Below are 27,994 nucleotides of genomic sequence, written 5' to 3'. Positions count from 1 at the left end.
ATATCTCATCGGCCGGTCGGCTCTGGGGCTGTCGGAGCAGCTTAGACGTCGGCTCCTCTTTTCTGGCCGGTTTGCCCGAGGCCTCGAGCGGTGGGCGGTGATGAAGCGAGTCTGTGGGGCCCCGTCCTAGGGCAGCGGCGGCTGCTGCGAGGGACGCCAGAAGCGTGACCGGTGGGTAATTTGGAATTAATGGGGTATTTAGCTCAGGGCGGTGGTCCCCTCCTCCCCCCCCTTTTGTCCCCGTTGGTATGTCCCCTCAGAGATTCCCTGTCCCTTGCTTGCTATGGTTGAGCCCCCCCGGGGGGCCGGGAGATACCATTCCACGGGGGCAAGTCCCATTGAAGTCAGTAGAACATTACTTCTGAATACACATGGATGGGGTTTTTCCTGACCTGAGTGTATTCAGTTGTTGCCCTCAAAGTGGGGTAATAACCATATATTTCGCGGCATAAAAACTGCAAGAACTTAAATAGCTTCTAGAAAGCTAAAGGCAATTCAGTGGGATTTCAGTCCCTTCATGGCTCATAAGGCTTCCTAAAAAGAAAATTAGAGCTATTCTCCCCCTTAAGGTGATCTAGGTCAAGGGCTCAGTGGGAAGGAGCTGTGCCAATAAATGTTGCGTTTTGCGCTTCTCATATGTATGTTTTGTGCTTTGGGAAATGGTTCTGTGCCCTCTGTTGATGTCAGAGCATAGGAACTGCGTAGCTGTCAACTTTCAGATTTGAAAATAAGGGATCAGCAGCCTCACCTGTCCTGGGGACAGTCTACAGGATATCTAACAATCCGAGATAGCAGCAGGAAGCAGCAGGAAACGGTGCTGGTATAAGGGAATTTCCTGCCAAAAAAGGGAAGGTTGACAGCTATGCAACTGTCAAAGTTTGAGGCATTGTGCTGCTACTGTGTTGCAGGCCTGAGTAGCCTTATGTGCTTGGTGACTGGATCAGAAAGTGGGTAGAGAGACACCATCCATTTAGTATTTATAGATGGAGCCTGCCTTAGGTAAATTTGTTTTGACTGGTATAGGAAGCAGCACAGTCTGATTGGCTGCAGATTCTCATCAGCAGAGAAATAATGGCATTTGGGAAGTTGGTTGGTGATGGAGGTGCGAGGCAAAGACTGAGCTGAGGTGAATGGTTGACATCTGAATATTCAGCTATTCCTCTCCAGTGTGGTAACTATACGTACTTTGCTTCAGAAGAAGGGAACCAAGAGGCTACCCTGTGTTAAGGTCTTGCCAAAAAATGGTTTTAAAAAATCAGCTGAACTGTTCAAGCTGCTAGAAGTACAGTCAGAGGAGCTTTGGGGTCAGAGGCAGATTGCATCCAGTAGCGGGACAGGATTTTGAGAATTTGGCTGGGGCAGAGATCAAGAAATCAAGGGAATTTGACAGGTGTCTGCAACAGTATCCTTTGAGTCCATAGAAACGGTCATCAAGCATTTTTAACATTCAAAACTAAATATCAGTACTGTATTCCCTTATGTATTTAAGAAACATTTTGTCTCCAATGTTGGTGTCAGTTTCACACCTAAACCTATTCTTCTTAGCTACTAGGAGGCTTTAAGGGTACATGTATTCTTTTATTTAAATTTTAAAAGCATTCTAAGCTGGCAGTAGGGAAAGGTCACACTGAGGTACTTTTGAGTTACTGTGGCAGGGAGATCCATAGATCCTGAAATATAAAAATTAAATATCTAAACGGTCATAAAAAGTAGGACCAAGACAACCATTGCCCTATAATCTTTAAATAAAGTCTTTTGCAGCCTGCCTTCTTTTATTAGGATTCTGTTCCCTCCCCCTAGCTATGAGTGTGAGATTACATATTCAGGATCCCTTTGCATCAGATTGGTTATGCCTTATTAGTTAAGGCTTAACTAATAAGGCATAACCAATCTGATGCGAAGTGTTCCTGAATATGCCATCTTGCTTGAGGAGTAGCTTTCTACATTAGATCGTCCAGCATTCTCCGCAGTCATCACAAGCAAATGACTGCCTTTCTCTTGACAACCATATACATAACTATTGCTTACAATAGCAAAGTGGAATAAATAATTTTAGTGCCTTCATTAATTTTGCATACTGTTTTACAATGTCTGGGTGCTGAAGCAGTGTACAAAAATGTCTAATGTACTATGATTTATAAGAAACTTTGTTAGGTGGTGGTACCAGTGGTCTGGAAAATCTTGCATAAAAGGTATCTCTACCAAAAAAATTCTCAAAATCCAAATCTGGAGAAAAGGGTGGGTGTAAAAATTACCCACAATTGTAGTATGGGATATATGTTGAGTTGTTGTTATACAGCTATTTTGATATGGTACTAGCAAGAAATAAATCACCAGATTTCTTGGTGGGTGCCAAAATATAACTGATAGTTATAACATTTTAAGGCCGCAGTCCTAAGCATATTTTACTTCTGAGCAGCATGGTTAGAATCAGGCTGAGTGAAATTATTTCTCCCAAATTTGTAGAATTAATATGTGGAGTTCAAAAGCACAAGAGAAACATATGAGCTTTACTATAGTTTGAGTGTCCACCTTCCTTCCAACTGTGGATCAAAAGGGTTTTCAGAGCCTCGGAGGTTATCTCGCCTTCAGAAAGTACCTTGACACTTGGACACGTTTCAAGTCCTTCTCATCCTCAGAGCCTTTCTAAGATGTGTTTATTTAAGTGGTCTTGCTTCCCCATTAATCCCTCCACCATCAGGTGTTTAAATAGCTTGTCCATTCCTTCAGTTAATACCGGTACTTTTCCTCCTTCATCCCACCCTGTGTCCTAAGTTGCTTGCTGAAGCTTGCCCATTGCCTGTTTCTTTATTCTTTTATTTTACCGCTGCTCCTTCACCATCTTTGCTCCCTTCCTGCTTGGAACTCCCTCTAAAAATGCTATTTTTGCTACACCTTTATCCTCTGGTTGGTTGAGCATCTCTCCTCCAGTGCCCACCTCCTGCCCAGCCTGTTCCAGTTTGTTTGACTCTCCTTTGCACCTGACCACCACACACTGACAGCATGAGCAGGGAGCTGTTGTGTCAGTCACTCATGACATTTGGTTCCTTTGTTAATGAGCCTTAATGCTTTTCTGTTGTGTTTTCCAACATCTGTACCATGTGGCCACAGACTTTTTTCTCCTCCAACAATTGGATTTAAGAGTCTAGGGGTAACATATTATGCAGACCTGAAGGAAGATAACAGTATGCAAGCACCTGAAGCATATTACAGCTGGTGCTTGCCTTATTTCAGAGGAGGGATTGTTCCACAAGCTGGCTGCCAGCACCACCAAAAAGGCCCTCCTCCACGTTGCTGCAAGATGGACTTCAGCAGGCTGCAACACAAACAAGAGGGCCTCATGCAAAGTTCTTAGAGAGCGGGCAAGTCTATACGAGGAAAGGTGTTCATTCAGGTAACCTGGTCCCAAGTCGTTTGGGGTTTTCTAAGTGAATAGCAAACATGTAACCTTATATGGCTTCATAAAAAAATGGCAGGCACAACTGTTTTAGCTTAAGTCAACATATGGGGGATAAAGGGAGCATAGCGCTAAGATTGCTCCATCTGCAGAAGCATTTCTTCTTGCTCAATTGAATAATCTCCCATTTTCTCCCACCTTGCACTGTTCTTGGGGTTTTCCTGACAGACACACAAGCCACTTTTGGGGGCAGTGGGGGGGCCCATTGCGCTAGTGGAAGTCCTTGTGTGGGCTTCAACAAGTGGAACTAATAAGTTGAATCCAGCCACAAATGAAAACTAGACTTGGCCCAGAGACTGTTTTCTTTATTTTTAAATTGCAAGTTGGGTGAAGCTTCATTTATAAACCTAGCTTGATGGTGTGTGGTTTGTTTGTTTTTGGTAGACTTACTGATATCTCCCCAGTCCATTTGTTTTTGTTCTGCTTTATCCTAGGGTCCATCTTTTCTACTCTTGCCAACCACCCACTAAAGCTGTTTAAATGAGAATGTCCTTGGCGCAGAGAGTGCTGCTCACATGGCTCTTCACATTGCTGTTCCTGATCATGTTAGTGTTGAAATTGGATGAAAAGGCACCATGGAACTGGTTTCTCATATTTATCCCAGTTTGGATATTTGATACTATTCTTCTAGTTATGATAATTGTAAAAATGGCTCGCCGTTGTAAGTCTGGCTATGACCCCCGAAATGGTTCCCGTCACCTCAAGAAGAAAGCTTGGTACCTTGTAGCAATGCTGCTTAAGTTGGCCTTCTGCCTCGCCCTCTGTGCAAAATTGGAACAACTTGCTGAAATAAAGCTAGCTTATGTCTTTATTCCCTTTTGGGTGTTGCTCATTGGAGGGATAATAGAACTTGGATACAACATCTTCTATGTACAAAGGGAATAACTTGTCCATAGACTGGGTTTATCCTTTCATCAGCCAGCATCACATTCCTTAACAACATTAGCTTGCTATAAGTTTACAGCACCCAAAGGAACTACAAGTAACAGCTGTATGTTGACATTCTATATGCCGTTGGACTAGACTCTTCAATGTGTGGAGCACAGCTATCTGATTTATATGTATATACTGTAAATAAATCATCAAAATATTTTCCAAGTATTCTCTCTATTTATCCTTCTGTGAGTGTGTGTGTCAAGTTTGTGTCTAGCGTGTTGAGTCATTACACTATAGTACTTGCCATTGCACAAAACTAAATTGAAATGGCTTTTCTGTAAACGGCTGGGAACAGATGGCCAACTTCTGCATTCTCAATATTCACTTTATTCTCCAGACAGTGAGCTGAAGGCACAGAAGTAATATTTTTGTACACAAAGTGGGTTTACTTGCAACTAATCATGTTGTAATACTGAGAGGAACATAACAGTTACAAAGCACTAGTTGGATCATTGCTTGCAAAATCTGCAAAAGATTCAATGATAGTGATCTTTCTTGTATAAATTTGATGTTTTTCCATCTTACAAATGAAACACTGCAGGCAAGCATTTTAAAATGCTTTAGTTTACTCTACTTCAGGGTTTTGCGAACTTGGGTCTCCTGCTGTTGTTGGACTACAGGGATGATGGGAATTGTAGTTCCAAAACAGCTGGAGACCCAAGTTTGGGAAACCCTGCTCTAGCTAATAGGAACCTTTTTGTGCTCTTAAGATTCAAGCATTGTAATAAATGTATATGCTTCATGCGATATGTTAACTAGTATTTGCCTTCACTTCCTCATTTTTTTCCTGTCCCTAAGCTGCCCAGTGTGAACTGAATTGACATTAAACTACTGTACAAACTCAAACAAAACAGTCAGGAATCACCAAGTCTTAACACATCATCCTACTTGTATCTCCTCTACCCTCTTCCAAGGGGCACGATCTTCCTGTTGAGGAAGAAAATAAATAGGTCAAGGGAGGAAAGAGAACACAGTGCCAGAAAATATATTTGTCACACTCTAGCATTATAGGAACAAAACCTGGGATAACAATAAAAACATGCTTTTGTGCTTCACACAATTGCCTCTGTGTAGTAGGGGTGCTGTGTAAAAGAAGACATTTCACAATGTTTGAAGCAGCTGGCAACTTTCATAAACAGAAGAGTTTACTTCCCTGTAAGTGTGCTTTGATCATAGCCTCAGAATGAATGGGAAGAATATTCCACTTGCCAATGACTAAGGTGTACTAGAATCCAGCTGCATCTCCAACTTAAAGATACTCTTGCCTTGACAAAAGACACACCAATGTTCTTATGAGTAGGTTTGTTTTTTCTCTCTTTTCCAGGCCAGTGAATTTTTTTGGTCTCTTGTAAAACATGAAATAAGATGGCAGAATGGTTTTGCTGGATTGAGAAGTAGGAGACATTATGAGTAGACACAGCTGTCACCTATTTTGTTACCTAGCTGCAACAGTTTCTTACGTTTCCTTCTGTAAAATAATTAATGGATTGTAATGAAATTTGTGCAAGCCAAAGTCCAGTCACAATGGGGTTTTCTCTCCTCACTGTTGCAGCCTTGAATCCCATGTCAAGCTTTTCTGACTCTCAGGAAAGGCAAGAGAGGTATGAAGGTTGCTGCAGTGAGGGAAAAGCTTCATTGTGTGAGTGAGTGGATGGATGGATGAATGTGCACACCTGTTTTGAAACCATAATATTATGCTCATAGAATTACCTGATCTTTACAAAATGTCTCCTGCCGCTGTCCCGTTGTGGTAACAAAACAGCAGTAGCCTAAAGCATGAAATTCTATAATCTTTGCTATAACTTATGTTTTGGCATGCTTTAATAAGGGGAAAGATCTAAACAACTTAATGAGAATCACATAGAAGATTCTCTGGAAGAATCTGTAGGACTGTATTTTGCACTTACTTCTGCTTCCTATTACACAACTATGGGTGTTAGGGGCTCATATCTTATTTAAGGCTTTAATCTTCTATATCCTTAAGCAGAGAGTCATTTTCACTCAGGTACTTTTGTACAGAATTGTAGTCACATATACTCAACTATGTGTGCTTAGTCAGATTTAGTCATTGTTTCTGTTTAAAAACGCACAGATTAATGATATTCTTAAGACTTTGAGTTACCTAAATAGTTATAGTTACAGCTATAGAATGAAGCAGCCACTTCCATAATTAAGATGAGACTTCTATGGCTAACATTACTATGTGACTGTTGGCTTGTCGGTGTTTTTTGAAATATGGGCATATAAACTCCATATAGTTTCTGTATACCACGCCCTTACTAGGGCAGTTTGCAAAAGATTAAAATTAGGACAAATCAACCCCAAAAAACCAAAACCATAAAAGACACTAACAAGCAATATAAACAGACTTAGCAGAATTTTAAAATCAAACACCAAATAGCAGCAACACAAGAGAGGATTTAAAAGCTTTGGAAAATACAGAGGTCTTTGTCTGGTGCTGAAATGATGCTTCCAAGCATATCTGCAGATCTTAGCATACACACAGACACGTGGAGATAAGCGGTCTTCCAGTCCTGTGCATCTTCTATGCCAGGGGTAGGCAACCTAAGGCCATCGGCCGGATGCAGCCCATTCGCCTTCTCAATCCAGCCCGCGGACGGTCCAGGAATCAGCGTGTTTTTGCATGAGTAGAATGTATCCTTTTATCTAAAATGCATCTCTGGATTATTTGTAGGGCCTGCCTGGTGTTTTTACATGAGTAGAATGTGTGCTTTTATTTAAAATGCATCTCTGGATTATTTGTGGGGCATAGGAATTTGTTCATTTCCCTCCCAAAAATATAGTCCAGCCCACCACATGGTCTGAGGGACGGTGGACCGGTCCACGGCTGAAAAAGGTTGCTGACCCCTGTTCTATGCAGAGTGGCACAAGCTGGTCACAGCTTCTGTTGGAAGTAGGTTACTAGTCTAGATGGACACGGTCTGATGCAGGGCTTTTATGTTCAGAGAAAATGGCTGGTGATTGGCTATTACTATACATTCCAAGTCCAATGTGCATTATTCCCCCATAGGCTGCATTTTTATGTAATTGTTGAATAGTACGTACGTACACACACACACACACACACACACACACACACACACACAGCGCACGAGGAAGCCCCAGTAAAGGACCTTCCAAAATCACAGCTGGCTTACCACACCTATGTAGGAAAATCCCTGAGCTAAGCAAGAATCTAGATGTGATGAGCATCCTTATCACATGATCATGCTTGATAAAACAAGTCACCTTCACAGCACATTAATTTACATCCCACCCTTCACAAATCTCGGAATGGCAAAAACGTGAAGCTGACAAGGCACCATGTATGCCATCTTGAGCTCTTTTGAAGAAAGAAAGAACTTGCAGGCTATATTCCAAGGGGCACAAACATCTAATCTGGACCTCAAGAGTTATAAAAGTTATCCCAGTTTAAAAATTGCTAAACACATAGCTACAAGAAAGATGGAGGGCCCTTCTCATCTCAGTGCTATTTTATTTCCTAATTTCTTTTTTGTTTGGGTTTAGATCAGGGTTTGGAACCTAATTAAGATCCAATATAGAATGCTACTGTGGTGAAACTGCCATTTGTTTAAGCATATTGTAAAGTTTGCTTTTAAAAAATGGTAAGTTTCACAGCATGGGGTAATGTAAATTTTGAATTATGTGGTATCAGCTCATGGCAGACAGTTGCAAAGTTATGTGGCAGCTTTGAGAAGCAACACTATGCTAGAGGCTTAAAAGCTAGCAATTTTTATTGGATAGCTCTGGTCTGATTAGGAGGTTCTGCCTACATCTCAATGGATATGAGGTGGTCTGATGCAGGGGAGGGAATTCTACTCCACTTTCATCTGATTGGCTGAAGTGGGAATCAGCTGGAGCCTAAATACCTGGTCTCTGCCCATTGTAAGAGGTGGTTGTTGCTGGTGGAGCAGCCAGGAAGGAAGAAGAAACAGAAGCTTTGGGGGCACACGTCTTAGAATAACATTTCTTCATGTCAGGAGGCCAGCTGTGCTAAATTTTCTGTGGCTCTTGCATACAAAAAGCAAAACAAAAGTCCAGCATCATTCAACTCAGAGTAAACAAGAGCACTATGGAAGCTCCTGATCAAAGCGTACACCTAGAGGCATTTTTAAAAAGAAGCTAAAAATGTCGCTTGACAGCAGTATTACGCATCAGAAAATGAAATGAAGGATTAGAACAAGTGTAAAATATAACAAACTTGCACAAAAGTTAAAAACACACAGGTTAAGTTAGAGCATTTGTTATTTTATTTTTGTTTTGATGGTGCACCAACTATATTTACCAATAGAGGTCTCTTGCTACAGTAGGCACTAAAGAAGTGTGACTGAGAGTAGTGAGTTAAGACGATAATGTATTAGTAAGAACTGGTGACTGAGTCAGGCCCTCTCCTCAGGATATACTAGCAATTATGTATGTCTCCATCTTATGCTGTTTCATTCTATGAAAAACTTGGAAGTCTGAGAAGTTGCTCTGGCAGCACAATCTTATACATGTTTACTCAGAAGTAAGCCCCACTGAGTTAATTTAGACCTATTCTCAGGCACACGTACATAGTATGGAAGCCTTAATGATTCTTACAATCATCTGTATCTGTCTTACCAGTTACCGACCTAATAGTGACATTTCTTGATGCAAGTATGAACCTTGAGTTTAAAACCTCTACTTATTTCTGCCTGGAAAATGGTATAGGGCCAGATGTAGGTGAATTACATTTGTACAACATACAAACCATCAGGTTCTGAGCCAATTTATATGTTAGCATTTATGGAAGAGGACAAATCACACAAAATTGTTTAACAGCTTAAATTGTCTGGCTATTGTTAATTTGTACATTTGGATTTGGTTTTTTTTTTTGGGGGGGGGGGCTCCTGCCTCCTATAATAAACTCCAGCTCCATTATTGCAAGTTATATTTATTCCAACTTGAGTCCTCAAGTAAGTTTCAATGTATACAGGATAGAATGCCAATGATAGGATGTAATAACTGGGAGAGAGTAAGTTGAGGAGACTGGAACTGGTGTCCACTCAAGATTTAGAGATTTAGGTTTCGGGAGCGAGCAGGGCTTAGAATCCATCTCATAGGAAAAGGTACTTTATACCCAATTACGCTCCGGTAGAGAGCAGCTAGCTGAACGGAAGATACATAGGGCAACATCTCAGGTGGTAAACAAAAGTTAGTCATAGCCAATTACTGCTTAGTTTGAGGTGAACAACTTGGAGGTTTAAGAGTGCTCAGGTTTTAGCGCTTTAAAAAAGGAGGTAACACGTTCAGCCCATTAGGTAACTAAGAAAAGATATCGCATCCCTTTCAAAAACTTCAAAAAGATGCAGATCCCTTTCCCCACCATGGTGCACTGTGCTTTTAGGACTGTACCACTTCAGAATAAAGGTGAAAATGCATGCTGAAAACCTTCAATAACTCCCCAGTATGGACTACATCTCAACCTGGATTGCAAAGTGGCACAATCCAAAAAAAGCTGTACCATATAAGATAATAGGGAACTGTATTATACCCCAACACTTGTCCATCTAGGTCATAGCTATCTACAGACTGGCAGCAGCTTTCCAAGTCTTCCCTAGCCCTAACTGGAAACGTGGGTGGCTAAATTTGGGACTTCTTACATATGCAATGTATGAGCCACAACCCTTCCTTCAATTTTGCTGAATGCACAAGATGAGCCCAAATTGTAGTTCATATTACTAAGATGCACTGGGGACAGAAAAAGGGCCTCATATCTTTGCAGCATCTTGCCTTGAAGTGTGTTTATATTTTTAAAGCTGAAAGGGGAAGATGTTATGGGCTGTTAAACCTTTGCTGTAATTAAGCATTCCGCGTGTTAACTCCTTTCAAAACCTATGAGGCTTAGCAGCAGTGGCCATGCTTTCCAATGGGCTGGGCAAACTCAACTGGCTGCATCTACCAAAGAAGCCAATTCAGTAATCCAAGAGCTAAAGACAAAATTAAATACCCTCTAGAATACAGCCCTAATGTATAATTGTGCTTTAAGTACACCTATGAAGATTCTGTGTCTTACATTTAATCAAGGGGCCTTCTTAGCAGTAGTTATACAAGTACTTAAAAATGTAAATTGATTATTGTATTCAATTATGTACTGCTTTTCTCCAAAATCCCCAAAGTCCAAGTTTCAGGTTGTTCTTTTGGCCTTTGTGGTTGTGGATTAAAGCATAAAAATATGCATGCAGTTTCAGCTAAAGGCTAAGAATCAAAAACTTGATTAGGTTCCCTCAAAGGTCAGGTAGGTCACACATTCTAGTCACCTTCCATTTTTGGGCTCCTATCAATACTTGTCTGCTGTTCTAGAATATGAAACTTCAAAAATTATACAAGTATCCCTGTATGGTATGCCAAAACATTCTAACTGATTTTTTTGTTATGTGTGCGATTTTTTCCCTTAGGGTTCCTGACTCATCTCTCTTCATGTAGGGAACACCAGGAAATAGTGGGATCTCTGAAGTTTATCATAACTGTATTGTGAGCAAAGTACCTGTCAATGTAAGATAAGATGACAAGAGAAGTTCATTGCATGTATAACCACCACATGAACTACTCATCCAAATTTGCTTTGAAAGTGAAACTGTGCATTTTAACTTAAATGTCTAAGGTTTTTGTTTCATCATACAATAATATTCACTTTCTTGCAAAACTAAGTGTTTTGAAAATTAGCTCAGAAGTTTTGAGGGTTTTTTTAAAGAGACTGAAAAATAAAACCCATTATTGTTATTATGAACCTTTATTAAGTGGCTCACATTTCAATATAAATCACACTAAAAAGATTTTTCTTTAAAAAAGCTATTTACACTACAGTGCTGACACGTTAAAAAGGAAAAAAAATTGGTATAAATAAGCTCTATGGAAAAGCCTGGAATTGTCAAAAAGAATTCTGGCTTATCTTACAAAAAATATATGTTAAATGTCAGCTCTAGTCTAAAACCTACAACTCATATTTAAAGACTTCTTTATGTTACACCTGCAGTGTTTAGAGTGCATCTGGCCCTAAGTGCTTTGATACTTTCACAGTTATGGACAGGCACTGAGGAATGTTACAAAGCTACATAAACTATTTTCTGTAACAGATGTGAGGCAAGTAACAAACCTGACTCACAGAATTTAAGCATCTTTACATTATTATGTTTAAAAAGGAATTTAAAAATATATATACACACACAGAACAACTTCAACACAAAAAGTCATCTTCTTCTTTGCCATGCAGACTTGAATATGCTGAACTGCTTTGTCTGGTATCCTCCAGGTTCACATGACCCCCCAGACCCAAGCTGTCCTGCAAGTCCTTGTCTTCAGGTTCAAATTCAGAGGCAGTTTCAAACGTAGACCCTGTCAACTGACCATGATCCAGCTTTGCTTTAACATTCTGACATTCCACAACATTAGGTGCGACTGTCTTTTCTGGAAGATTAACAATAATTGGTTCCTCTTTATTTTGGAAAGATGCAGCAGGTTCATGTGTGCATGAAAATTCCTGTTTGACATATTTAGTTTGCAGAATGCCTGAAAATTTAGTGTCTTCAGAGGCATTTATACTCGCTGCGTGGATTACACTGTCAGTTTGAAGTCCTACAGCAGAACATGTGGGATCTGTTGGCAGGCCTGCTTCATAGATGCTTTGATTTTCTCCCTCTGAGTGGTAGAGCTTGAGCCGAACATGCCAAGCTAAACTGCACACAGCTGAAACTGTCTTAAACTGATGCACAACATTCCTTGGAATAAAATAAATATCGTTATCATACAACTGAATTCTGGCATATCGAATGCCTTCCCTTCGTAATTGGTTAAGTTTTGCATCATCAACCCACTGGACACACTAGAAAGAGAGAGAAAAGAAAATTAATAAATGTTTTCTGGGTCATGGTAATTCTCAAGGAAATAATTATCAAGTCTTTCAAAACACTTACCTGTGAAAGCGGAGGTTCATGCAGATCTAGTTGCATTCGTTGAACTACCTCTAAGAAATCTTCTGCGTGAAAGCAAATTACATCTTTGGTTATACGAGGTTGTTGAGGCCTATACAAAGGGGAGAAAGTGTTGCCATCAAGGTTAATAAAGTCATACCTCAGGTTACAGACACTTCAGGTTGCACATTTTCAGGTTGCACACCGCGCCAAACCCGGAAGTACTGGAACAGGTTACTTCCGGCTTTGCGCATGCGCAGAAGCGCTGAATCGCGAATGTGCCTCCCACACGGATAGCGTTCGCAACCCACGTGTCCACTCTATATTAAAATCAGCCAGCTATTTGCTGCTCTTGTAAGCACAAAATAAAACACTGAAAATATACAAACAGTTGTTTTTCAGTTTGCAGAAGTCCAATGAAAAGTAACAACAGGAACTGAAACTTATTTTTTATAACTAGTACTAACACAGCCTTTGTCTTCTCATGCTAATATAACAGGTGTTCAGGTGTGTTACAACTATTACAACTTCCTTGTAGAAAGCATAACCTTTTACTGGGGCCTAAAATCAAAAGGGATGTGGGTGGCGCTGTGGTCTAAACCACTGAGCTTAGGGCTTGCCGACTGGAAGGTCGGTGGTTCGAATCCCCACAACGGGGTGAACCACCATTGCTCGGTCCCAGCTCCTGCCACCCTAGCAGTTTAAAAGCATGTCAAAGTGCAAGTAGATAAACAGGTACTGCTCCAGCAGGAAGGTAAATGGTGTTTCCGTGCGCTGCTCTGGTTTTGCCAGAAGCGGCTTAGTCATGCTGGCCACATGACCCAGAAAAACTGTCTGCGGACAAACATCGGCTCCCTCGGCCAGTAAAGTGAGATGAGCACTGCAACCCCAGAGTCCTTTGCGACTAGACCTAACAGTCAGGGGTACCTTTACCTTTTAGTTTCACATGAGCCACAGGATACTCTGGCAAGTATGCTAATTTACTTACTTCTTCCACACAGCTGCAATGTACAGCATCTGCAAATTAGTGTAAATTAGAGATTGCAGTGCTCAGGGTTCCTTGTCCCAGAAGCTACAGATTAAGTTATGACCTGCTTATATGTCACACTATCAGTCTCCAAAACATTATTATTTTTAAATCATAATTGTTTATCACATTCCACTATCCTCTGATATTTCACAGCTGTTAAAAAACACACACACGAAGAGGAAAAAGTTGGATTTACTTTCAAATCTAGTTATTAGAAGGTAGGCAAATGCTCATTTTGCTTTCTTAACATTTCATCTGTGTTTTCAATTAAACTGCACAATTCAGTCAACTAAGATTTCAAAAACAGATTAGTCCAGAGCTCAAAATGGAAGAAAATCACACTTCAAGTAAAAAATCATGTACATTTCCATTCTGCATTAACACTTACTAATCACCTCCATCACTATCTTGCCATTTCCTATCCATTGTGCCAACGCAGATTTGAAAAGGAATGCTTATCTGTGAAAGAATGCATCAAGCTAAATGCACAAATAGCATTTATCTTTAGGATTTTTGACTCCCTATATTGGGATCAGCAACTTGCAGAAATACAGGGCCAAATCTCTTCTGCATGCCAACTCAAGGCCAAGAGTGATGACAGGACTATTAGTTGGGATCTATCTCAGCAATGTCCAATTCATGCAGGTATTTTTCAGATGTTTATCCTGAAAAAAACCTGGCAAATACATACCACTCTCCACAATGCACTGCCTTTAATACTCCCACAGCAGCTGTAGTCTGTCGTTCAAACCCTTGTCCTATGTGATCTGCATGGGCTCGTGTCCTGTCTTCAAAAAGCATTTCACGAGGTTCACTAATACGAGGTAGGTACTGCAGGTTTTTTATTTCATTGGTTGTTCTGTTAAAAGGATGGGGGAAAGAAAAATTAAGAATAATTGTCCAATTTTTCCCCCTTCATATAAAATTGTTAGCAAGTTATTACACAAGTAAAAAAGGAATGCCCTCCAATATACAAGGTGCTGGTTTAGAATTTTTGTGCAGTGATTGAAAACAAACACAAACAAGCTAATACGCACCCGCATTTCTAGATCTTTTTGTACATTTCTTGTACACAGTGCAATGTTCATTTGATATTATAATTGCATTCTACACACAAATTAGAAATGGAAAGACTGCTATTTGATGGGACTGAGTTGCTCATGACCACCCTGATGGATTGTGTTTAACAAGAGCAGGACAAGGGGAGTGTAATCTTGTTCCCATGTCTAGTTCTCTAGGGTTTTTTATACCATTGACCACTGCACCCTCCTGGACTGGCTCTGTTGTTGTTTAGCCGTTTAGTCGTGTCCAACTCTTCGTGACCCCATGAACCAGAGCAAGCCAGGCACTCCTGGGACTGGCTCTATGGGATGGGAATTGGGGGCACTGCACTACCTATGTGGCCAAGTACAGACAGTAATAATAGAAGAGTGCTTTTCAGTCCCCTTGCAATTATGCTCTAGGCAATATGAAACTACGGGGAGCAGTCATAAGGAAATTAGGGCCAGGTGTCACGAGTAGGATAACACTCAGTTCTAGTTCTCAATAACGACTGAATCAGGAGATGCCATGCAGGACCTGGGCCAGTGCCTGGATGCAGCGGTCGACCGGATGAGGGATAACAAGCTAAGCCTGAATCTCAGCAAAGCAGGGGCACTGAGGATGAGTGCTTTCCATGGCTGAAAAAATGGCCAATTACCGTATTTTCCGCCCTATAGGGCACACCGGCCCATAGGGCGCACTTATTTTAGGGGGGGAATAAAGGGGGGGAATTATTTTCCCCCCGAGCCCCAAAGAGCAAAGAAGCCATGACAGCAAGCGGGATGGATCCCGCTGGCTGTCCTGGCTTTGTTTTTAGCCTCGGGGCTGGGGGTCCGGGAGCGAAGGCGAGGTTGCGCAACCTCGCCATCGCTCCTGAAGCTTGCGGGGCTGGGGATGGGGGAAGCCCGAGCTTCCCCCAACCCCAGCCCCCAAAATGGGTCTGGGTGCCAAGGCGAGGTTGCGCAACCTCGCCATCGCTCCCGGAGCTTGTGGAGCTTGCTATCCGCAAGCCTTGGGAGTCCGGCGGGAACTCCCGCCTGGCTCCCAAGGCTTGCGGATAGCTGCCCTAAGCCCGGGGTGCACAGTGCCACGCTCCCTGGGCTTCGGGCTGCAGGCAGCTATCCGCAAGCCTTCGGAGCCCGCGGGAGTTCCCGCCGGGCTCCGCAGGCTTGCGGATAGCTGCCTGAAGCCTGGAGAGCAAGAGGGGTCGGTGCACACCTCTCGCTCTCCAGGCTTCAGCGAAAGCCTGCATTCGCCCCATAGGACGCACACACATTTCCCCTTCATTTTTGGAGGGGGAAAAGTGCATCCTATAGGGCGAAAAATACGGTACATCATGTGTCTTGTAAAGACCTAACTTTTTGCCTGGTCTTTCCCTGACCCGTAAGTTCAGGGAATGTTTTTGACTGCCTGAATTCCTGGTTTTATGATTTTCTGTTTATGTTGTACCCTATGTTAAAACTATTAAGTGACTTAAAACTGTTTGATATAAAAATAAATAAATCATAACAATCATTGATGATGAACTAGCTGCCACCCCAGCTCTCTGTGATCATTTACTTTTTCCCTCTCTGGAACAAAGTGCTCTTTTTTGATCTCACAAGGGCCTAAGTACATCACTTCAGAGATTAATGCTGGCTGAAATTGGAGCCAGCTCTATCCAATTCAGTCAGTAATTCTAGAACCAGAGCCAAGTACACAGTATTAGTGTCTGTTAAGAAAAGAAAATATAACATGTTTACACAAAAAGGCCTGAACTTAAAGAATTAACAAGCCATTTATTAAAAGTGGCAAGACACAACATAAACAGAGACTGAAAAGACCTTTCCGGCACAACAATAGACAATTGGTACAAAACAGTTTGGGAAACAGCCCTTCTTAAGAAATAAACTACAAATAAACTACAGTTGACACATGGACAGATCAAGAAAGATGGCTTTACCCCAATATAGTTCAATTTCATAACATATTCCAGAAAATGAATAATCCCCCCACCATCAGCATTTGGCTCAATCTGGTTTATCTAAATTTAAATGTAAACATAAATTATTATATTCACTTTGAAACCCCCCATTCATCAATATACAAGCACTCTATATTGTTTCATTGGTAACTTAAGAGCAAAAATGACAATTACTCATACTTAATCTAAGCACAACCACAAGGGCTCCTGATTAGGCGATTAGCTAAGTGATGTTGAATGTTATCTGTTAACTCTGTTCTATCCTGTTTCCCCTTTGTTTTTTGTTTAACCAATCAATGAACCAAGAGCTTATATACTGACCACTAATAATAAATTCTATGTCATAGATATTACTGCAAACTTATTGTGCTATTTTTGTGATGTATGAATGATATGAAAAGACTTGGTCTAGTTGTATAATTTATTATTCCTATGATCCTTGATTTTTAAAACCCAATAAGAAGTTATTCAAAAAGAAGAAAAAACATGGGCTTAAACCAGCCTACTCAAAAAGAACTTAAAAATGAATGTGGTTCATTGATCCTTTAGAAATGAATGGCTACTTAAGAAATCTTTCTAAAGGCCAGTGTGTGTGGACAATGGCGACAAAAATTAGAACAAAGATCTTAAACATACTCCTTAAGGAGCATCTTCTCCCACTCACATAAGCCTACACAAATATTAAGGCCATCATCTGAAGCCCTTCTTTGAGTCCAACTCTGGAGACAAGGGACTCGGCTTTACAACTGCAAATAAAGTGTGTTTTAAGTGCAATATACAATGTGACACTAGATGGCAATGGTGAGCCTTATGGAAAATTCAATGTATTTATTTTTTTTAAAAGCATTTTCAGAATGTTTTTTATGTGTGTGTAGATTCCACCAAGGTATTTTTTGCTTTGGCACACCCCACCTATTGCAATCTTTTGCCAAAGGGACTTTGAGCTTGATGTCTTTTTGTACCACATGAAGGTATCTTTATTTACTCAGGATTTTTAGAGCTTTGGGAATTCTGAGATTTTTTAGCTTCAATTTAAAAAATAATAATTAAATTTTAAAAATTCTTTTTAAATACCTTATTACTGTTTTAACGGCTGTAAGCTGCTCAGGAAGTTTTGAACTCTATAGTATGGAATCAAATAAAGCCAGATATTTCAACATACCTTTTCCTTTTGAAAGGTGACTTTGGCATGTCTGCCACAGGGATCATTTGTTCTCCTGGACGTACCCACATAATAGGACCATCATCACTATCTTTACGACTCTCTAGTTTCAAACTAGAAAGTGTCCCCCATGGCAAAGTACACTAAGAAGAAACAGTTATTTAAAGGTTATTTAAAACACCACCAATTGAAACATTTTCATTAACTCACAACATGAACATATCTTATTCTACTGCAAAACAGGGGCAATTTCGTCAATGTACAGGACCACAATTTTTCTTGTGCATTTACTGTATTTTCAATTCAAAATAATGTCTACCTCAAAGACAATTTTATATCTATATATAAATTGCATTGTAGCACACTGTATTCTTCAACCTAAGAATCTGAGTGCTTTCAGTGCTCCTTGAAAATTTCATCAGGACTGCAGGTTTCATAAGAAATTAATAGCCTCAGTTATGAAGAACTTGAACTGGCCTTCAAATATGAATGTAGAATGCAAATTGAAAAATCAATACCTTTAATTGTTGCCTTATACCTAATCATTTGCCAGTTTTGGAAGTGACTTTCTGAAACAGTGATTCTTAACCTTTTGGGGATCATGGACCCTGAAAGCTATTGATTGCAGAAAAATGAACATAAACACAAAATGTTGCACACTATTTATTTTCTTGCATTGCATTGCATTATATTTAATTTTATTTTTGCATGCAAGAATCCCTGTATTAAAGACTTGCAGATTTCGGATCTAATCTCTTCACCATATTAGAAGTGTCATTTTGTTTATCATAATAAACAAAGTTTTAAGATTTAACAAAATTTTTATTTATTTATTTACGGCTATTAGCCCATAAAATATGTACAAACATAAAAGGACAGAGGCATAAAGACCGATATGATTTAACAAAACTATGCAAAGTTACTTCCCCGATTCCCTTTCTTTCTTACTTTTAAGAAAGGTGAATCTTCCAGCATATCTAGGAACTCTGGAAAATAGTCCCCCACTTCCTCATCCACTGCTCCAACCAAGCTGATTTGTCTCATTGGGCCAGCTCTGTATGTACCATGGGAATATGTTCTTTTTACCTAAAAGAAAGTCATATACAGTAAACAAGGGTCAGTTTAATACATAGAATAAATTACAAAGCAATTTACATTTGCACAAATATACAAAATATTTTCTAAAGCACAGCAGTACAAATAAAACATTTTTAATAATACAGTAAGAGGAGATCTGAAGTTATGACCAGGCTAAAAGGTGGCGAGTGCAATGCTAGTTTAGCATTTCAACATAAATAAAAGATCATACTCAACATGAAATGCAAAAAACCCACAAATGGTAAAAAAATAATTAAACAATGCAAGTAAAACAAAAGGTAGCAGATAAGAAAAGGTGGCTGCATTTAAAAAATAAATAAATTGTTTATATGTATTTTAATGACTTAGTTTTAATAAAAAGGTTTAATTTATATTTCAATATTTTGGTATAAAAATGTTGCAACCCAACTGAAAGAGATAATGAAAAATGTCTGACTTTAATTTCTCTCTTCAGGAACAAACATAATAGAAGCAGAGGAAGAGAATATGCATTTCATGTTGCACAATTATTTACAATAAAAGCAAGAGAATTACTATTTATACTATAAAATACATTGCCTTGTTTGAATCACTAACTAATATATTCTGCTGTGTAGAATATCAATAAATTTAATTACAAGGCTGGAGCAAGGGATTAAGAAAATGATGTTTACTGAACCAACATTAATATGCATAGCAGGTTATTTACCAGCCAGTATACATTCACTTCTCCTGTGCTGTCTAATGCAAACCCTAGGATCTTATACATTTGCCTTCCTATGCACTGATACAAAAATAACGGAGAAGGCAGCACTTTTCATTAAATGGTAATGTATTCTAAGCTTCTATGGAGCAGTGTCTGCTTTCTGTTCTTTTAAAATGAGTCCACATCTAATTTCTAGATGCCTAATTTTTATAGCTTTGTGCCTATGACAATTTTAAATATGTGTTAATATATCTATCCCCCCCTTTCATTACCTCATTTCCCATTCTCTTGGACATACGCCCTCCCTGCAACCATCTGTTCTCCACTGACACAAATGCAGTGACTTCTTGACCAGCAATCAGCCTGTCTAAATGTCAGCAACGCAACAAAATGCTACTCTCAAATACGACTGTCAAGCAAACATGTTTCCTCCACAGAAACTCCAATAGCCAGTTTTTGTTTAATAATCCATCAGCTAACACTGTTAAGAGTTTAGACTTAGATGATTTAGCTTGCCATTAAGAAATTTAAATTTTCCTAGGACTTTCTGTCTACATACAATTAGTTACAGCAACATACTGTAGTCAGATTTAAATTAAACATGCAGTGTTGAAAGATAAGCACTCAGGCTGGAAAAAGGCACTTCCAGCTTTTGTTTTGTAGCAAGATGTTTTAATATTTTGTCAAAGGAATGGATAGCATAAAAATGAAGACATAGATAACAAACTAGGCTTCTTTCTCTGTGGAAGGCCTGCAAACGCCATCTTGCAGTGTTAGAAACTCAGATATATAAGCTAATTGCCAAATGGCACCTTAAACCTAGGCTGGGGTTGCCAGAACAGACTGTCTAGGAACCTTCTCCCCCCCCCCCCATGGAACTTATTATACTTATTATATTTATTATTATTTTCATTCCATTTCTATACCGCTTTATTTTTTAAAAAAATTCAAGGTTGTTTACAACACATTAAAACATCAAATAAAACAATCTAAAATAAAACAAATTCAAGCTTTAAGGAAATAGTTCAGATTCTTCTTTAAATTGCATATTGCATATCAGTATGCGGATGATACCCAGCTCTACCTCTCTTTTAAATCAGAACCAGTGAAGGCGGTGAAGGTCCTGTGTGAGTGTCTGGAGGCGGTTGGAGGATGGATGGCGGCTAACAGATTGAGGTTGAATCCTGACAAGACAGAAGTACTGTTTTTGGGGGACAGGAGGCGGGCAGGTGTGGAGGATTCCCTGGTCCTGAATGGGGTAACTGTGCCCCTGAAGGACCAGGTGCGCAGCCTGGGAGTCATTTTGGACTCACAGCTGTCCATGGAGGCACAGGTCAAATCTGTGTCCAGGGCAGCTGTTTACCAGCTCCATCTGGTACGTAGGCTGAGACCCTATCTGCCTGCGGACTGTCTCGCCAGAGTGGTGCATGCTCTGGTTATCTCCCGCTTGGACTACTGCAATGCACTCTACGTGGGGCTACCTTTGAAGGTGACTCGGAAACTACAACTAATCCAGAATGCGGCAGCTAGACTGGTGACTGGGAGCGGCCGCCGAGACCATATAACACCGGTCTTGAAAGACCTGCATTGGCTCCCAGTACGTTTCCGAGCACAATTCAAAGTGTTGGTGCTGACCTTTAAAGCCCTAAACGGCCTCGGTCCAGTATACCTGAAGGAGCGTCTCCACCCCCATCATTCTGCCCGGACGCTGAGGTCCAGCGCCGAGGGCCTTCTGGCGGTTCCCTCATTGCGAGAAGCAAAGCTACAGGGAACCAGGCAGAGGGCCTTCTCGGTAGTGGCGCCCGCCCTGTGGAACGCCCTTCCAGCAGATGTCAAAGCGATAAACAACTACCTGACATTCAGGAGACATCTTAAGGCAGCCCTGTTCAGGGAAGTTTTTAATGTGTGATATTTTATTGTATTTTTGGTTTTTATGGAAGCCGCCCAGAGTGGTTGGGGAGGCCCAGCCAGATGGGCGGGGTATAAATAATAAATTATTATTATTATTATTATTATTATTATTATTATTATTATTATTATTATTGCTTTGCTCTTATTTATTTACCTACTTAATTTATATAGCTGGACCACAGCAGAAGTACTCTAGGAAGTCAGTGTGGTGTAGTGGTTAAGAGTGTCAGATCAGTGCGAGATCAGGGTTCAAATAGCCACTCAAGTCAGGAAGCTCTCTCGGGGACCTTGGGCCAGTCACTGCCTACCTCACAGGGTTGTTGTAGAGGTTAACTGAGGAGGCTGTGAAACATGTACTCCTTGGGAAAAAGGTTGGGATATAAACACAATAAATAAGCTCTTCTGCTTACCTGCTTAAGAAAGAAAGGGCAGCCAGGTGGAGATGTCAGTCCAGAAATCTCCGCATGGTCGCAACTGGGCCTGTGTCAGTCATCTTGGTAGTCAAGATAACCTCAAAATTAATTGATAGTTGCTGTGGGAATGAGCTCATACATGCTTTGATATGTGCCACTTGGCTTGCTTTGTTACTATGCTTATCCGTGAGGCCTGAGATGCTGGGCTCTGGGCTCAGAGAAGGAAGCGATATGTAAGCCTTGGACAGTTGCCACCTATGCCTTCAGGGGTCACGTGGGTTGAGGAGAGGTTCTGGCCAAGCTGACATATGCAGCAGCTTTTTGTTAAAAATAAGGCTTAACATTTGCGGACAAATCTTGATGACTGCTTGCTTGCTGCTGCAAGTGTTTGCCCCGCATCACTAAGGGCAGAAGGGCTCTGCATGCTGTTTTCATGTTACTTTTTAAAAGCGATAGAACTTGCTGTTCTGGGATTCTTGACATCCAACCACTTGCATCCAACCACTAGGCTCTCCCTTGAGCCCATGGTTCAGATCAATTTCTCACCCCAGCAAATGATGTTTTGTATGCATCCACAGTTGCATCAAATAAACACTTTAAAAGTATGCTACATGAGAACAAAAAAACCCTTCAATACAGATATGACAGCAGCTAAGACAAAGGTTATAAATGGCCTCATCGCCATTCATGTATAGAGAGTTAAGTCAGCAGCACATCTGACTGGGCAATCACAACTTGACTGGTGTGCATGGCAAATGTGTTTATAGATAATGGAGCATGTATGCACTGCTAACAGGCAAGAACTTCATCTGTGGCTTCTATCGTATCTGTTTTGGTTGCACTATATGAAAAACATGCATAGATTTTTCATTAATTGTATCAATTGTAGCCCTCATTTTGGCTTTCAAGATCAACTGGGCTTAAAAAATGAGGATTCTTAAGAAGAAAGTTAAATTTTGTGAATGTGTATTAAATGTTACTGTGCATCGACAAGAGTCAAGAGATTAACACAATCTAACTGTACAAAGCATATAATGAACTTACAAATAAAATTTGATGGCTGCCTTTCTAATTAAGTAACCATAAGACTTAAAAATGCAAACTATTCTGATTTAAAGAACGTCATCCTGCAGTTTATAGTTGTAATTGCCCCCTTTGACTTAAAATACAATAAAGGTTCTGTACAGATGGGGGTTTGGAGGTTGCTGCTGCTTGGTACTGTTAAAATTAGCTTCAACCTGCTGAAAGGTAACAGAATATTATTTTCATGTCTTCTTCATATTACATATCAGAGCCCTAGAATTGCAGAGCGAGTTCTATGTGTTCTTACTAGACAACTACAGAATACTATTTTCTGTTCTGCTGGTAAAATGAACTTCTCTTAACCCCTGCCACTAAATGTTCATTCAAACAGAAAGTGCTTGCACTGCTTCCAAAATGTGTTCAGGTTAAAGCAGATTCTAGTGACTGTTGACCATATATCTTAGGAGGTGATGTTAGAGAATCTCCAAATAAAGCCATAGTTACCATACCTTAGTGTATTACTACCTTTGGATCATAAGCAACCTCAGTGTATATCTGGATTTTACTTCTATTACAAAAAGCTCATCTTACCACTCAGATTAAATAAATTTGCAAATTGTTTTTATATGAGTGTAATTTATATTGGGAGTTCAATTTAGCAAAGTCAGGTTAGGGATTGCAATATTTTAAAAATAAAAAACAAGAGAAAAAGCATATACTTTATACAAGTACTGTATTAATAGAAAAAGGAATGTTAATTTATTTTGTAATTAATGAAAAATAGAACCAAATGGGATCCATTTCATTCAACATACTTGTATAAAGTAAACATCACTAAGCAGTGAAATGAATTCAGATTCATTATCCAATTAATTTCATTTGGGAGCGGGGCTTATCGTTTTCTGGAGGAAGCACCCAATTTTAGGGATGACTTAGCACCTACCATTTTATTTTTCCAAAATTCCTTGGATATTGGGAGAGGAGTGGAAGTTAACAGTAGGTGTTGTCATGTTTTTCCCAGAATGCCCTGGAATGATTCAGTATCTGGGGCACGTTGGAAGGAAATGGCTGATACCAGAGCACCTGCCAAATCAGCTCTGCTGCCGTGTGATTTTAATGCAAGAAAGTATTCTGAATAATGAAGCGGGGGAAATTCACACACTAAGATGCTCATGTAAGATGCACAACTCTGCTCATGAGATCATTGTTATGTCTCAGCATCCTATTATGACAGCATTGCCCAGCTTACTTACTCAGTACACGTCTTCATAGTACTTTGCTGTGTCCATGGAATAAGCCCTTCCAGAACACAAGCAGTTAGGGAAATTTAACTCATGTGGTGTGCAGCAGACAACTCTGTCCAATGGGACTATGGCCCTATTCTACCAAAGAACAGCCTGATGTCAGTCTGGTGCATTCTGCTCCAGCTAATATAACAATCAAAATACCAAAGAGCTAAGTGCTGGTAATGTTCGTATTGTTTAGTCGGCACAGTGGATTGCCTTTGTAAGGTGCCCCAAGAGCAAGAGACAAGTTAAAGACTTTACCGAAAAAGGCTTTCTTTACTGAAAGAGTGCTAACGCAGCAATTTTTTGCACCATAACACTCACTTTTTTCCTCCTAGAAAGTAAGGGGAAATGTCTGTGTGTGTTATGGAGGAAATGCCTACAGGTGGCATGCCTGCGGATTTTCCTCCTCTAAAAACTACGTGCGTGTTATGGTCGGGTGCGTGTTATAGAGCGAAAAATATGGTAACTGGATTTGATAGAAAGGAAGATAGAGGCAGGAGAATGTTTGGGGGGTGAGCTGGTGGAATGGGTAAAAAATACAGCTTGCACATAAAGGGGTGGAAAAGAATGGGTATAACTGCAGTAAGACTGAGAAAAAGGCAGGGAAATAGGAGGAGCAGGCGGGTTACTACCTTGCCTTCCACTTAGGCTCTGAACATTAGAGAAGAGGTGGTGATCCCAGGAAGCAGAGGGACAGCAGTCAAGAGCTTGGCAGGGGGTTGGACTCAATGGCCCTTGTGGTCTCTTCCAACTCTATGATTCTATGATTCTATGATTCTAAGAAGACTCGTGAGAATAAGAGTCTGGAGGAGAGAAGGAGCACAACTCAGGAATGGAGACAGAGCATGGGCATGTGTTCTCTGGTTGGCTTGGCTAGTTATACACTTGAGCACTGAAGACATTGCAAAAGAAAGGGGCATGATTCTGGATAATGCTTCCCAGATACAAGAAACAGTCAGTTGTCCTACGTTTGATTAGCGGGAGGGGGGGTGGCTGTGGGTGATTAGCTTTTCTACAATGAGAGTAGCATTTTGTGTATATGGTCTTTCCTCATTAGGGTTAAATGGACAATAAATTAGGTTTATAGTAAGGCTTAAATCCCATTATGTAGCAAACCAAGTTAGGTGGTGTACCTCAGGATGCTATCGGAAGAAAGGCTGGAGCCACTCCCCTGTCCATTTCAAAAGAGAAGGCTTCCTCTCATGTGCCCAGTGAGTATGACCAGTGGTGAGAAATAATTGAGTTGTATTCCAAAAAACCTGAAGAGCACCAGTTTGGGGAAGGAGGCAACAAAGAGCAGGTACACTTGCAACACAATTTGTTCTTTGTGACAAGGTTACTAGAAAAGCACTCAAACAGGAGGGGAACCTGTTCCCTTGGCAACTACAGTTACATAAGATTAACAAAATGTAAACATGATCCTGGACTTACAGTTACTTTCCTTAATATAGCACTGTCATTAACTCTTCACACTCATGTGAATAATAGTAATCTATTCCTTCCAGGAGAGTAGCTTGCTATACCTAGTCGATTTGATCTTGGTTTTATGCAAGCTCACCATAGTTTGCCTTTTTCATATGAAACAGTAAATTAGATCAAACCTATCCATTCTTAAGGAAATCAGCCCTGAGTGCTCACTGGAAGGACAGATCGTGAAGCTGAGGTTCCAATACTTTGGCCACCTCATGAGAAGAGAAAGACTCCCTGGAAAAGACCCTGATGCTGGGAAAGATGGAGGGCACAAGGAGAAGGGGATGACAGAAGACGAGATGGTTGGATAGTGTTCTTGAAGCTACCAGCATGAGTTTGACCAAACTGCAGGAGGCAGTGGAAGACAGGAGTGCCTGGCGTGCTCTGGTCCATGGGGTCACAAAGAGTTGGACACGACTAAACAACTAAACAACAACAACAAAAACTAGGATTGAGAATTACTAATTGCAGCATACAAAAGAGGAGTGAGTGTGCAAACTTAAGGCTCCAGTGCTAAACTATGCTTTTCTGTTGTATCTCAGCATCCTATAAATATTACAAAATTGTATAAACAGCTACCCTAGGCAAGAGAAAAAAATTGTCATCTTACTCTAGTTTATCACAAGCTGAAACACATAGGTATGGCTTTTCTGGTAAAAGAGGGAAGAAGTGAACACCAAGCATAGGAGTTTAAAACCATGGAATAGATGTAAACTTTTTAATTAAGCAGACTATCCAAGTTGCTGTTGTTACTTGTTTTAGGCCTATCAGCATGCTTCCAAAATGGAAATTTATCTGCATCCAATTATAGTACAGTTCAAAAGGGAAAACTGCAAAGAGAACTCAAAAAACAAGAAAACACAGCTATACATAGTGAACCACATGAAGCATTTGAATCATAGAAGAATGCTGCCCATTTTCTGGTACCAAGAAATTCAAATTAAATAATAAAATATTTGTCTGTCAAGTTTCTACCATGCAAAAAGGTTTTAGAAAAAGAAAACTTAAGGATTTTTGTGTGTGCAAACAGAAAGGGTTGGATCCCCAGATTCCTCACATGTTCTGTGACATTTCACTAGTGCCAGACAGAAGGGATAAGTCTATTTTTACAGCACCTTCTTCTCTTTTCAGCCCAAGTAAAATCTGCTTTGAAAGTTGGGGGACTCTGGAGGAGCACCAGAGGTGGTGCAGGACACTGTAAAGGAAGGGTTAATTGACAAAAGCCACAGGTCAATTCTGTGTCCAGGGCAGCTGTTTACCAGCTCCACCTGGTACGCAGGCTAAGACCCCACCTGCCCGCAGACTATCTTGCCAGAGTGGTGCATGCTCTGGTTATCTCTCGCTTGGACTACTGCAAAGCACTCTATGTGGGGCTACCTTTGAAGGTGACCTGGAAACTACAACTAATCCAGAATGCGGCAGCTAGACTGGTGACTGGGAGCGGCCACCAAGACCACATAACACCGGTCTTGAAAGACCTACATTGGCTCCCAGTACGTTTCCGAGCACAATTCAAAGTGTTGGTGCTGACCTTTAAAGCCCTAAACGGCCTTGGTCCAGTATATCTGAAGGAGCGTCTCCACCCCCATCGTTCTACTCGGACACTGAGGTCCAGTGCTGAGGGCCTTCTGGCGGTTCCCTCGCTGTGAGAAGCCAAGTTACAGGGAACCAGGCAGAGGGCCTTCTCGGTAGTGGCACCCGCCCTGTGGAATGCCCTCCCACCAGATGTCAAAGAGAAGAAGAACTACCAGACTTTTAGAAGACATCTGAAAGCAGCCCTGTTTAGGGAAGCTTTTAATGTTTGATGGATTGCTGTATTTTAATATTTTGTTGGAAGCCGCCCAGAGTGGCTGGGGAAGCGCAGCCAGATGGGCGGGGTATAAATAAATAATTATAATTATAATTATTATACTTATTATTATTATTATTATTATTATTATTATTATTATTCCTCTAGCAAGAAATTTCTGGTCCTTTCTATGAAGAGAAAGAGCCCTTCCACATTCACAGGATGGCCAGCCTGGATCTAACCGAATCAACCATGTATGAACAACTTGCTAACTGCTCAAGCACACATAATTTGGATGTTTCCCATTCTTCAATGCAGATATTTTAAGTAGCAGAACATATACTTTTGTTTCCAAGAGTAAAATTCCTGTTTCTATAGTGAAGAACACAGTAGAGCTACACCTGGAAGCCCTATGATTCATGTCACTGATTTATTCTAAAGTGCTTCCAGTGGCACCAAAACTATGCTCTCAGAACTTGGGTACAATGACATTTTGTGGCCAAATCTTACTCTTAAAAGTATCATAATATAAGGGAAGACAAGCCCTATCCTTGTCTCTGGAATTTTAGTATATCAAGAGTCAACAGTTTTGCTTTCAATGTTGCTGAATGCAGGCATTATGTCCAGCTATCTAAAGAGAACAGAATAGCCAGACATGGCTATGACTTAACTGTTCTATTTTTAATCATTATATGAGTCATGAATCTACTGTTTACCTTCAACCAGGAATAAACTGACTTGCTTTTTAAATGACTGCTGAACAGTGGTTCACTCT

General features: G+C 40.5%; 2 protein-coding genes across 2 annotated transcripts in view; one reads left to right on the top strand and one right to left on the bottom strand.

The window, feature by feature from the left end:
- Window positions 1-4,555, top strand: TMEM60 (transmembrane protein 60). The gene is made up of 3 exons (XM_081210791.1): window positions 1-171; window positions 3,235-3,394; window positions 3,892-4,555. Exon 3 carries the CDS (start codon window positions 3,938-3,940, stop codon window positions 4,340-4,342), a length of 405 nt encoding a protein of 134 aa, XP_081066917.1. The 5' UTR covers window positions 1-171; window positions 3,235-3,394; window positions 3,892-3,937; the 3' UTR covers window positions 4,343-4,555.
- A 7,056-nt stretch (window positions 4,556-11,611) lies between these two features.
- RSBN1L (round spermatid basic protein 1 like) overlaps window positions 11,612-27,994 on the bottom strand; it is a 40,257-nt gene continuing 23,874 nt past the window's right edge. Inside the window, exons 4-8 of the mRNA XM_081210682.1 lie at window positions 18,490-18,627; window positions 17,542-17,684; window positions 14,067-14,234; window positions 12,349-12,457; window positions 11,612-12,257 (exon numbers count right to left, since the gene is read on the bottom strand). Of these exons, the coding sequence (XP_081066808.1) occupies window positions 11,613-12,257; window positions 12,349-12,457; window positions 14,067-14,234; window positions 17,542-17,684; window positions 18,490-18,627 (1,203 nt within the window). The 3' untranslated portion in view covers window position 11,612. The remainder of the gene's footprint in view (window positions 12,258-12,348; window positions 12,458-14,066; window positions 14,235-17,541; window positions 17,685-18,489; window positions 18,628-27,994) is intronic.

Source organism: Podarcis bocagei (assembly GCF_964188305.1).
Source record: "Podarcis bocagei genome assembly, chromosome: 10".
In the NCBI taxonomy this organism is placed as follows: Eukaryota; Metazoa; Chordata; class Lepidosauria; order Squamata; family Lacertidae; genus Podarcis; species Podarcis bocagei.
This window is presented reverse-complemented; position numbering and strand designations above follow the sequence as displayed.

What these genes read in the sequence shown, in the direction of transcription:
- TMEM60 (XM_081210791.1), top strand. Translation starts at nt 3,938, where the DNA reads ATGAGAATGTCCTTGGCGCAGAGAGTGCTGCTCACATGGCTCTTCACA.